This window comes from Episyrphus balteatus, chromosome 3 (genome assembly GCF_945859705.1).
Source record: "Episyrphus balteatus chromosome 3, idEpiBalt1.1, whole genome shotgun sequence".
Classification (NCBI taxonomy): Eukaryota; Metazoa; Arthropoda; class Insecta; order Diptera; family Syrphidae; genus Episyrphus; species Episyrphus balteatus.
Genome location: NC_079136.1, coordinates 94,371,828 through 94,384,611, shown reverse-complemented (window position 1 = coordinate 94,384,611; position 12,784 = coordinate 94,371,828). Strand labels below are relative to the sequence as shown.

At 35.7% G+C, this 12,784-nt stretch overlaps 1 protein-coding gene across 1 annotated transcript; it reads left to right on the top strand.

Annotated features, from left to right (window-relative positions):
- The first annotated feature begins 359 nt into the window (after positions 1–359).
- On the top strand, positions 360–11,708 carry LOC129913583 (zinc transporter ZIP3). Its single transcript, XM_055992337.1, has 6 exons — positions 360–474; positions 539–754; positions 823–1,037; positions 10,858–11,056; positions 11,118–11,493; positions 11,565–11,708. The coding sequence occupies exons 2-6, from the start codon at positions 542–544 to the stop codon at positions 11,573–11,575; spliced, it is 1,014 nt and encodes a 337-aa protein (XP_055848312.1). The 5' UTR covers positions 360–474; positions 539–541; the 3' UTR covers positions 11,576–11,708.
- Positions 11,709–12,784: the final 1,076 nt, after the last annotated feature.

Below are 12,784 nucleotides of genomic sequence, written 5' to 3'. Positions count from 1 at the left end.
ACACAACTAAACAAAGCGATCATACCCTATATAATAATTACCATTGTGAATTGACCACTCTAGCTTCTCTTTCAAATATTTGTTTATCACCCGATTACCGTAACTGAACCTAAACTAAACAAAACAGATCATTTTTTTTACTACAATGTTTAATAAGAGCTTACAACTTGAAGTTAATACGCAACAATCGGAAATAAATATATAATAAAATATTACCATAAAACGAATAAAATAATCATATTTTTATTCATTCAATTACATCAACAACTAATGTTGGTAGTATCTTAAAGTAACACCCACCTTGTGTAGTTCTAATTGGTACCTATCTCAACTATATTTTATAATCTTATCATTTAGTAAACATTCTACATACAGCATCTTTGATTTTTATCTAAAAATAAACTAAATTCTCACCATCATTTTACTACTTGTTGGCGTGCAGCACAATTTATAATTTTTCAATTTAATTAGATAGTAAGTAACCTAGATGAAAATAGTCAAATCAAATAAAACTACAGACTCACTTTTGATTTCATAGATCATGGAATCAAATGTGACAGACTCATCAAGTGATGGCAATGGCGCCAAAATACTCGCCATGACTTCTCTTGGACTGGGTAGTTTCATATTTGGTATGTTACCAGCAGCAATATCAGAAAGAAACCGTAGACGATTCCCATTTTGTACCTCCTTGATGCTATGCTTTGGGGCTGGGATTCTACTAGCTACAGCAATGGTTCACATGCTTCCTGATGTGAGTAATGTTTTAAATAAAAGATTTTTTTTTTTTATTAAAAAAAAAACAAATTTATTTTTATTAAGGTCCGTCGAACAATGCCCAACAATGCAGAGGTTTATTTCTGTGTTGGATTCTTTTTTGTCTATTTCATTGATGAATTTATTCACTATTTCTTTGGAGAAGCTATACAGCATTCTCATAGTGAATCATCGGGTGAGACTAACAGTCAGCATCAACATAGTCATAGTCATAATAACTATGGTTCTAATAATGAATCAGAGCCATTAGTTCGACCAAAGTAAGTTAAAGAAAAAATAAAATTATTTATTTTAAGATCAATTAATCTAGGGTTAAGGGTCGCAGAGTTTTTTTTAATCGCAATCATATTGGAGAAACCGTTATTTTTTAATATAATATTTGCATCGCTTTTTGAAATGAATTATGTCGAATTCCAAAAAAAAAAATCGAGCAGAGCCTAATGTCGTTTTCTTTCACTCTATTAAGGAGTACTCTAAATTTTTACTCCTTTTTCTGGAGTGATAGAACATAATGAGGCATATGCATAAAAAAAAGTAATTACTAGTAGTAAAAGGTTTATAGTAAATACTAGTACTACTAGTAAAAGCTGAAACTAATAGTATTTACTACATTCGGTATGCAAAAACCTTAGTTTCTACTAGCTAGTACAAACTAGTAGTAAATACTGGATTCATCCCAGTAAATACTACTAATTCATCTGAAAGTAATAGTATATACTAGATACCTATATAAATGCTGTTGCTTTTTTTTGTTCTGTATTTTTAACGTTCTATAATTTTCTTCTTTTGTAACCAATTTGTTGATAATAACAACTGGAGTCTAAGGCGGTTAAGGAGTTTTATACGCATAGGACAAATGCCGAAAAAAGCATTTTAATTTTAGTACACATAATTTTCTTCACGTTGCTCCTCCCCTTCTCTCAGATTGAGAACCTTGAGATTTTTTATTCTTCTTCTTCTTCCTTTTTCTCGGCGCTGTTATGATCTCGATGTCGAGGGGATCATAACTATCCCACGTTACTGCTTCACACTAGTGATCCGCTTGTGGGGTTCGCCGGGTTGACCTCAGAAATCGGCGGCAAGCCTCCCGGTTTTGTATTGTTCCATTTCTAAGGCCAACTGAATGCTGGTGTTTTTGCATTTGCTTGTACCAGGAGTTTTTAGGCCTACCTTTCTTTTTATTTCGTGTTGGAACGTTGTATGATATTGCTTTTTTGACGGGGTTCTCAGGATCTCTCCTTTGAACATGGCAATACCAACTGAGTCGGTCGTGTTCAATTTTTTGGGAGATGGTGTTTTTAACATGAAGGCTTCCTCGGATCTTCGTACTTCTAATTCTATCAAGCTTTGTTACTCCTGCTGTCATACGAAGCATCTTCATCTCAGCTGCCGTTAACTTACTCTCATACTTTTTGTACATTGTCCAACATTGTGAACCGTATGTGAGTGCTGGACGCACAACTGCGGTGTAGAGCCTTCCTTTCAGCTTAGGGGGCATCTTTCGATCACAGAATATAGCAGAATTTTCCCGCCACTTCATCCACCCTACGCTTACGCGATGATTGAGATTTTTTATTGTAAAAAGGATAAATAAATTTATCAGATTCAATTAATTGCAAATAAAATATCTTACCCATAAAATATTCGCTTAGCCACTCAACGTTATCTTTCTCAAAACGGTAGAGCATTTTAAAATTATTATTCGCGGGCGTTCTTAGCTGTTTATAAATTTTTTCCGATCTTAAATTGAAAAAAGCTGCCATTTTTATATTCGAAATAAATCCTCTGCAAACCGATTGCTTTGAAAGTAAAGTCGCGACTGATGATGTCGGCATTTAACATGAGAAAGTTTTTACTAGTAAATGTTCAAGTTGGTATTTAGAAACTTGAAAAATTAGCAGTAAATACTAGAAAGTAAAAGTTCGTACTAGTTTTTTATGCATACCGAAACCAGTATTTACTATAAAAATTCATCCAAAACTAGTAAATACTATTCTTCTAGTAAATACTACCTTTCCAGCATTTACTATGTTTTTTATGCATATGGAAAGTAGTAAATACTATTAAAATTTACTAGTAAAAGCATATGCTACCTTTTATGCATACGGCTCAATGAGAGTAATTTTTTTTTTTTTTGTAATTGTGTGTGTGACAAGGCAAAAATGGATAATTTCCTTGAAAAAAAAATAGTGATAACAGGCTTAGGGAAAAAATTTTATGAATTGAAAAAACAAAAAAAGAAGTAATATTAATAACATATGAAGCATAATAAGCGTTCGTTGATAAGTCTGCTTCTACACGAAGACGCAAGGCGAAACAAAGTATCTTCGAATTTCCTTTTGATTTTCGTTTCGGTGCGTCGCGTCGCACGCTTCTACACGTAGTATTTTTTTGAAGACGCAAATTTGACAGCTATTTTCTTTTGTTTTATTTTGTTCTTGTTTTCGTATGACGACTTCTACAGGAACACGTAGACGCACAAGATGCACATAAGAACAAGGGAGAGAGAAAGATCGATTTCTCCTTTGCTCTTATGTGCATCTTCTGCGTCTACGTCTTCTTGTAGAAGCAGACTATGTATTTTAATTCCAAAAAAAAAAAACACCAAAATATACAAAAAAAAAAAAAAAAAAAAAAAAAAACTCGAGTGGGGTCTATGTGCAAAAACTTTTGAATAAATTAAAAAACTTTACTATGCACGCAAATAATACACAACCGACGAAGCAGACTCCGCGATCAACGACGGCATAAAATAAAGCAGAACAGCAAAAAAAGAACAAGATCAAAGAGAAACGTCAAAAAGAGTTGCAAAATTTTTTACCGGAGACTCACGGTAGAAAATCTTCCTTCCCTTTTTTTAACGTTATTTCTCCCTTGCTCTTATGTTCGTCTCGCGCTTTGCGTCTTCGTGTAGAAGCGGACTTAGTTTTACTTTTGGTATATTTTTCATTTGCTTCTGATCGGTTTTTTTCAGCCTAATTGACACACACCCTTAGTTTGATAATTGCAAAATAAAAATATCCCATCATCGCAAAAAAAGAAATGGGATTTTTTTTTTATCTGGCACAGGATTTTTTTTTATTGATGAAGAACACTGGCTGAAAAACTCTTTTATTCAGTTTTCAATTTCATTTTGGAAAAAGTGAAGAATTAACGAAAATAATGGAAGAAATATATATGGCGGAATATAATATAATAGGAAATATATTCATAACGGTTGTTTTTTTTTAATAACCAAAGAATTTTAAGGGGGGAAATCCCTCTGGACGACACCGATTTCAATATTTTTTTATGAAAAACTGAAAGCACTTATTGAAATTTGGAAAAAGACAAGATATTACTGACATTATTAAGTATTGAAAAAATTTTTTTTGAAATGAAAAAATAACAAAATGGCGGCTCTGGAGCCTTTCAAAGTTGACGCCTCTAGTTTACGCCGTGCAATGCACAGGTCCAGGAAATTATCTTAAATCAAAAAGGAAATTTTTTTTCCGTTAGATGGTATTAGTACGCATTGCATGAACCTAAATTAATTTTTTTTAAATGAAAAATAAAAATTAGAAATAAAAAAAACGAAAAAAAACATGTTTTTTTTACAAAGAAGTAGTTAAAAAAAAATATTTACTGTACAAATTTTATTCAACTTTTAGGTTCATGTTGTGGCCAATGATTTAAGGAGTAATTTGCTTCAAATTTCAAGTCGATAGCTTCATTAGTTTTTGAGTTACATTGCACGGCGCGGAAAAAAACTAGTTTCGAAAAAAATGCGTTTAAAGTTTTCGTTTTCGTACTATGGTAAGTTCGGAGCGCATTGGTTTCGGGACTATCTAGGCACTTTTGAGGCTTCATTTAAGGCTAAGACCACTGAAAATAGTTTCTTCGGTTGATAAATAAATTTATTACGCAAAAAAAAAAATAATGCAAAAATAAAAAATTCCAGAGGGATTTCCCCCCTTAAAGAAACACTTTTCGCATTTTTCTCTTTTCAAACAAAATTTTAAAATGTCAAACTTCAAATTCATAAGTGTGTGTGCAAATCGGTGTAAATCTGACTAAAAATGTGGAGTTAATCCGAAGTACTCCGTAGTACTAAAATTACTCCGGAATAATTTTTTTTTAACACTTTTGTGGCGTCAAAGAACACAAAATTTCAAAAGTGCCAAAATAAGTACTAAAAGGGTACTCTCATTGGAGTGAAAGAAAACGACATAAGCTCATCGAGCTCGATCTGAGCAAAGTAATCTCAGAGCTTTCCGAGTATCAAAGAAACAAACCTGAGCACGGAACTGTCACACATTACAAAAAAATTGAAAAGCTGACTAAAATTTGTCAATTTTAATAAAATAGTTTGTTTTTACTCTCAGTTGGAGAAAAACTAGCTTCTGTTACCATTTCAAATGTTTTGTTTTTTTTTTCTCGTGTCATCTCACTCGTGACATAAACAAAATAAAATAAATTGACCACGCTCAGCTTTTTACTCCTTCAATTTTTCCTGAGCTCGCAGATCGCGCTCTGACCACGGTCTGTTTGAAAAAATTAACAAAAGATGGGCCATAAACAAAAAATACCAAGACTGGAAACTCGGCGGTCAACTGACGTTTGCCTACAAGCTGCGTGGTGTGGTGAATGTCGTGAACCTATCGTTGTGTTCGTGTCAAATGTGTGGTGAATGTCGTGAATCTATAAATGTGTGCGTGTTAACGTCATTTACCAACGTGGTGGCCATAAACAAAAAATACCAAGACTGGAAACTCGGCGGTCAACTGACGTTTGCCTACAAGCTGCTTGGTGTGGCGAATGTCGTGAACCTATCGTTGTGTTCGTGTCCGATGTGTGGTGAATGTCGTGAATCTATAAATGTGTGCGTGTTAACGTCATTTACGAACGTGGTGGCTTTCACATATATTCACAGACAGCAATGTACACAAAAGGGTTTTGGGGGGAAAGACGTACGAAAGTTTCCAGTCTTGGTATTTTTTGTTTATGGACAGCAATGTACACAAAAGGGTTTTGGGCATAAACAAAAAATACCAAGACTGGAAACTCGGCGGTCAACTGACGTTTGCCTACAAGCTGCGTGGTGTGGTGAATGTCGTGAACCTATCGTTGTGTTCGTGTCAAATGTGTGGTGAATGTCGTGAATCTATAAATGTGTGCGTGTTAACGTCATTTACCAACGTGGTGGCTTTCACATATATTCACAGACAGCACTGTACACAAAAGGGTTTCGGGGGGAAAGACGTACGAAAGTTTCCAGTCTTGGTATTTTTTGTTTATGGTTTTGGGGGGAAAGACGTACGATAGTTTCCAGTCTTGGTATTTTTTGTTTATGGTGGTGGCTTTCACATATATTCACAGACAGCACTGTACACAAAAGGGTTTCGGGGGGAAAGACGTACGAAAGTTTCCAGTCTTGGTATTTTTTGTTTATGAGATGGGCGCTCAGATACATATGTACTTACATATGTCTGAGCTAAAAAAGAAATATGTTTTTTTTTTTACTGCCTAGAATTCTGCTCAGAGGTTAAAAAAGAAAAACGACTAAAATGTTAGCGTAAGAGCCGGCAACAAATTTTACATCTGGCAGGTTTTTTTCAGCCGGGGGTGGGCATTCGAAAATGGTCAATTTTTTCGATTTTGGGATCGAAGTGATTATCACTTAAATTTGTATATTAAAAATAGAAAATGGACAATTGATGTCAGAAAAGTGTGTCCAAGACATTTTATTTTCAGTCTTCCCCTTGCCAGACCGCACAGTGCGTCGATTGTATGTTTTACAAATTTTATCTAAATTTTCACGCCCCCTTCAACGCCCACTTTTGAATATGATTATTTATATCTAGAAAACGGCTTGCACAATGTGAATAAAACTGAAGAAATTTGATTATCTAGGCGAGTTCAAAAACACAAAATAGTCTCGACCCTATTCGCCCCCTGCCACACCTACTTTTGTATACATGTTTAACTCCAGGAACTTGTATGGAAAAAAATGAAAAAAAAAAACAAGTTTTTTTGCTAAGATTTCTTGATCTTCAGGCTCTAAATTTAAATGCATATTTAATTTTGACTTCATAAACTGCAAAACACCACGCACTCAAGCTGTTCAGTTGGAAAACCAAGCATAAAAAAACTCCCTGTTTGATCACATTTTGTAAAAAATACTCGTAAACACACACTTGTTGCAAGAGAAAGCGCAAGTTTCTGCAGAAAAAACTTACTTTTTTTAAAAGATATGTATAATTGTTTTTTTCTTTAAATTTTACATTAAAAAAAAATATGCAATTAGAATAATTATATTTTCTCTCCTTATTTGCCGACAGCAGAAGGCTACATGGCACTTCTCACTCGTTCGCTCTACCTCAAAAGTAAGAGCAAAAATCTTGAATTTCATAGAATACATAAATCTGTTCTTTTCGGAACAGACGTAATAGGTTTTTTGCCTACTTTTTTAACAGTAATGAAGTAATGGGTTATACAATTTTTAATACATATTTTAATTAAAAATAATGTTGACAAAACATATATAAAAAGGTGATCTTTACTTATTGCACTTTAAAAAGAAACAATAGCATTGCTTTTTTTGTCTCATTTAATTATGATATATCTAAAATGCATTCAAATCATCTTCTGATAAACTATTCAAAGCTTTTCTTAGCAATATTATTTGACTGTGATAAATATTTTATCATGTGAAAAAGTGTACAATCTTGGTCAAGAACATAGTAGATAAATAGGTTTATCTTAATGCAAATATTTAGCACTTCACAATTGTGTAAAAGTGGTTTAATTTCCAGTTGGCTTGAATTTAGCCAGTTTTTGGACAACGTCTTGCATTCGAAAAAGAATTAGCAGAAAGAAACGGAATATTTGTATTCGCCCTTAATTTTTAAAGTTTTAATGAGTTTCGCCCGAAGGGAATTTACATTTTCCGCTAAACTTGTTGCTTGTTCGGCACCAAAATTTAAGTGAGAGAAGAGCTGTAAAATACCTCACAAATTACCTGAATAAAAGTTGAAAATACAGGGAGATGACCGAAAGTGAAAAACTTTTCACCCGGAACGCACAATAGGGGAAAAGTGAAATTCAATTTTTCTGGGTGAAATCTTGTTCACGTGAAACTCACGATAGGGCTGAATAACATTGCTAAAAAAGATTATGTTTGGTAGTTTTTTTTTATGCCTCAAATAACTAATAATAACAAATCATCCTCAAAGTAACTATTGAAAGTTGTTCTCTGCTACATAATTTGTGATAAATATTTTAAATTTTCACAAGATCGAATTCGGTGTGAAGCTGTGATTTTTTTTCATTTAAAAATATCACAGAACGAGAATCGTTTTTATTTATTTGGGTAAATTTATTTATAATTAATTTATGTATAATGGAAAAAAAACTACCATCTAGTATCTAGTTTCATGAAGCAGCTAGTGAAAGACTGCAAAGTGATATTAGGAGAAGCGATCGCCCAGCAACACCGTCTCCTACTGACAGAATTTTTTATGGAGACGAAGGCAGCAAACAAACAAAGAGAGGCTACCGGAGGAATCAAGTGGTACAACCTGGACAAAGGAAAAGGCAATGCATTCATCTCTGTTATGAGAAACTATCTGTGCGGAACCATCAGCAGACTACAAAACGAAGAGTGCAGAGTACAAAATATGTGGGACTCTCTGCAACGAACTTGCTTGTCGAAGGCGAGGTCACTGCTAGGAACATCAAAAGGAAACTACCAACGGGAAAAAGAAACATGGTGGTGGAGCGATGAAGTCAAAGCAGTGATATCAAGGAAAAAGACCGCTTTCCAAGCTTGGTCCAAATGCCCCTCTCATAATAGAGATGAAAAAGCACGACTCGAAATGGACTACAAGCGCTACAAGAAGGAAGCCAAGAAGAAATGCGCCCAGCATAAAGCAGAGAGTACGGAAAGCATGTATCGCGAGCTTGGGGAAATATCTGATCCAGCTGCTGATGCAAACCAGGCTCTCCAGGAACTGCGACATGCCAAGATGAACAAGGGTGCAGCCATCTTCAAAATTGCCGCTCAAAGGAGAAGGAATGCTCAGGAAATACGTTCACCAAAGTTCATTAACGATGCTCAAGGCCTACTACTTGTGAATGACGACAAAATTCTCCACAGGTGGCGACAGTATTGTGATGAACTCCTAAATGAGCAATTTCCCAGGATATACTTTCCAACAGCCGAACCTAATTTAGACGAAGTACCCGACCTTACAGTCGAAGAAGTTAGCGTGGCGGTGAAAAACTCCAAGAAAGGAAAAGCTATTGGTCCAGACGAAATACCCTCTGAGTTCTGGAAGAAGATGGGAGACATTGGGTGTAAATGGCTCACGATTCTCATCTCCAAACTCATTAGCGGTGACCAAATGCCAAATCAGTGGAGAGAAAGTTTCCTTCTCCCAATCTACAAAGGAAAGGGGGACACACGAAACTGTGATAACTACCGATCGATTAAGCTGATGTCACACACCATGAAGATCGTTGAGCGGATTTTGGACGGCCGACTGCGAAAAATAATACGGCTGTCCGATGACCAGTGCGGGTTTGTCTCGGGTAAATCAACCACAGATGCCATACAGAGTTTAAGAATCCGAATGGAAAAACACCGTGATTCCTCAAGGGATTTGCATATTGTGCTGGTTGATTTCGAAAAGGCATTCGATAGACAACCACGAGATCTGATTTGGGTGTCCCTGAGACAGCGAGGGGTTCCGGAAATCTACGTACGGATGATCAAGGACATGTACGATGAAGTAAAAACGAAGGTAAAATGCCCCGCAGGAGTCACCGAAGAGTTCCCAATCAAAGTCGGTGTGCACCAGGGAAGCGTCCTGAGTCCTTTGCTCTTTATTACAGTCCTTGACTTTCTGCTTGAAGGAAAAGTGACGGATCCGAAAGTGAATCAGTTATTCTTTGCTAATGATGGAGCCATCATAAGTGAAGATCCAACATCCTTGCAACGAGCACTTGATGTGTGGGTGGATGTTTTGGAGGGAAGTGGGTACCGGATAAGCGCGAAAAAGACAGAATATCTCTGCTGTCCATTTTCTGATCCAGACGGCCCTATTCCGGACATTTACCTGAATGGAACAACACTTCCCAAGTGCGAAAAGTTCAAATATCTTGGATCTATGATCAACAACCAAGCTTCTTGTGATGACGACATCAACCACCGAATAAGTGTAGGGTGGATGAAGTGGCGCGAAAACTCTGCCATCTTCTGTGACCGAAAAATGCCCCCTAAACTGAAAGGAAAGCTCTATACTGCAGTTGTTCGCCCGGCACTTACATACGGTTCACAATGTTGGACAATGTACAGAACGTATGAGAGTAAACTGACAGCAGCTGAGATGAAGATGCTTCGTATGACAGCAGGAGTAACAAAGCTTGATCGAATCAGAAGCAAGAAAATCCGAGGAAGCCTTCACATCAAAAACACCATCTTGGATAAAATACAGCATGACCGTTTAAGCTGGTACTGTCATGTACAAAGACGAAATCCTGAGAACCCAGTTCAAAAGGCGATCGCTTACGACGTTCCAACGCAATCGCGAAGAAGAGGCAGGCCTAAGAACTCATGGAGAAGACAAATGCAACGACAACTGCATTCAGTTGGCCTTAGACATGGAACAATTCAAAATCGAGAAGCCTGCCGACGTTTCCTGAGGTCAACCCGGCGAACCCCACATGCGGAGCCGTAGTGTGAAGCAGTAAAGTGGGAGAGTTGTGACCCCATCCGAGATCATGACTACCGTCGATAATGGAGAAGAAGAAGAAGAAGTATAATGGAAAAAAAACTAGTTGTACGTTTTATGTTCTTACATGCAAAAATCTATGAAGTTATGCATAATCTTTTGTTTTTCATCTGTCACTTTTACATTCACAAAAAGGGATCGTTACTTTTTTAATTTTCTAAACAGCCAAAAAGTATGTATAGTATGGTATGGTAAAGTATGTATGTTTAGTAGCGACTGTGAAAGGTTGAAAGGAATTCGACATAATTCACTTTTTTTTTAATCGCACTTCAAAACAAAAACCTTACACCTCTTTGGTATGTTTCAGTACCTCAAGATGTGCAGAAAATGAAAAAGTGCAACAATGTGAAACAGTTATAAGACAAGCAAATGAACGCATTTGTCATACTAGTCATCGAGAACCCTGTGTCCAGAGCATGACTGGAGCATTTGGTCTATTTGTTGCTCTTTCGTTGCACTCATTTGTTGAAGGCTTGGCAATAGGTGTTCAAAATTCTGGTTCAAAGGTAGATTCATTTTTTTTTAATTTAATTCTAATTTTCATTATTATATATCATTCTTTTTCAGGTGCTTTTTCTCCTCGGTGCCGTTGCATGTCATAAATTAGTTATGGGATTTTGTTTGGGACTAGAATTTCGTTCAAATCCTCGCACAAATTTCCAATCTCAATTACTAGCTATTTTGGTTTTTTCTCTTGGTTCAGTTATAGGCATTGGTGTGGGAATGGCATTTGTGAATTTACCATCGAGTTGGTCAGGTACTGCATTGCCAATTATACAAGCTTTAGCCGGAGGTACGTTATTTTATGTGACTGTGTGTGAAGTAATGCCTCGAGAGAAAGCTCGATGGCATCAGAAACCTGAGAGACGAACAGCAGGTCTTGCACAATTTGTGGCCGTTGGACTAGGATTTACTGTTATGACGATAATAAATTTTTATATTGGTAGTCAAAAATAAATACTAACAGCTTTAGATGATATTTAATTTTTGTTTTTAACATTTTTTTTTTTGCAGGCGATGATTAGTAGACGAATTTCGACAACTCAGACCATTTTTTTAAAATTGTTATTAAATGTTAGTTAAGACAAAATAAGTGTTGTAATTAAAGAAGATGCCAAATAAAGTGTAAACAATGTCAATGATTTATTTTTATACATATACACTCTTTTTCTGTTAAGATTTTTTTAGTCTAAGAGCACAGAAAAGTGGGAGTGAAGGTATAACCACATTGTAAGTACGCAGTTTTATGTGAGTAGGCTAAATTAACACAAAATCACATTCTGAATATAAGGACTGATGCTCTATCATTTCCCTAAAGCCTGAAGACATCAATCTTGACGATCAACAGAACTTATGATATAAGATTTTTAAACTAACCATAGGGGCTCTATTTTTAAAGAGTTCTGAATTCAAAGTAATAAACAAAAAATTAAATTAAAAATTATCAGTCCTTATATTCAGAATGTGATTTTGTGTTAATTTAGCCTACTCACATTAATTGGAAAACTCGCGATATTTTACCCCCCGGAAACCATATAAAGCCGCGATTCAAAGCTGCCAGACTTTTGAATTTATTATTAGCACGTATATGGCTATAAAACTGCATACTCACATTTTGGTTATACCTCCACTCCCAAAATTTGCTGTGGGCTCTCGGTCTAGATTGATTGGGTATTTAATTTGTGCTTTTTTTTTTTAATGTTAAAACGCTATTTAGATATTAAAAAATCCAAAACGACAATAATAATCAGTTAACAATTCTTGGGTGTAGTTGTTGAGTAAATTCAATGCGCGGCGATGTGGTAACCCTATACTGGGAAAATATGTATGGTGGTTTTAATTGTTGCCAGTTTCTGGACGAATACACTTTAGCGATATTAAGGTTCTGAATCTAAAGAAATTTTATCAAACAAAAGTTACGCATACACCACAGTAACCTAGTTAATTGTGAAATTCCTTAAACGACAGTATTAACAGTTCTGTAGACGGTTTGCTTCGCGATTACTCTGGAGTTGAAATCCTTTTTTTTTTTGTGAAATTGAACCGTTAACGCAGGTGTTGTCATCATTGAGCCCTACCGGGAGTTTCACGGAGAATGTTTTCCACCCGGAATATTTTTGTTCGCCCGGAATTTCAAAAGCTATTATGAGTTTCACCCGAAGGGAATTTATATTTTCCGCTAAACTAGTTTCTTAATCGGCATCCCGCATATTACCTGAAAAAAATTCTATTCT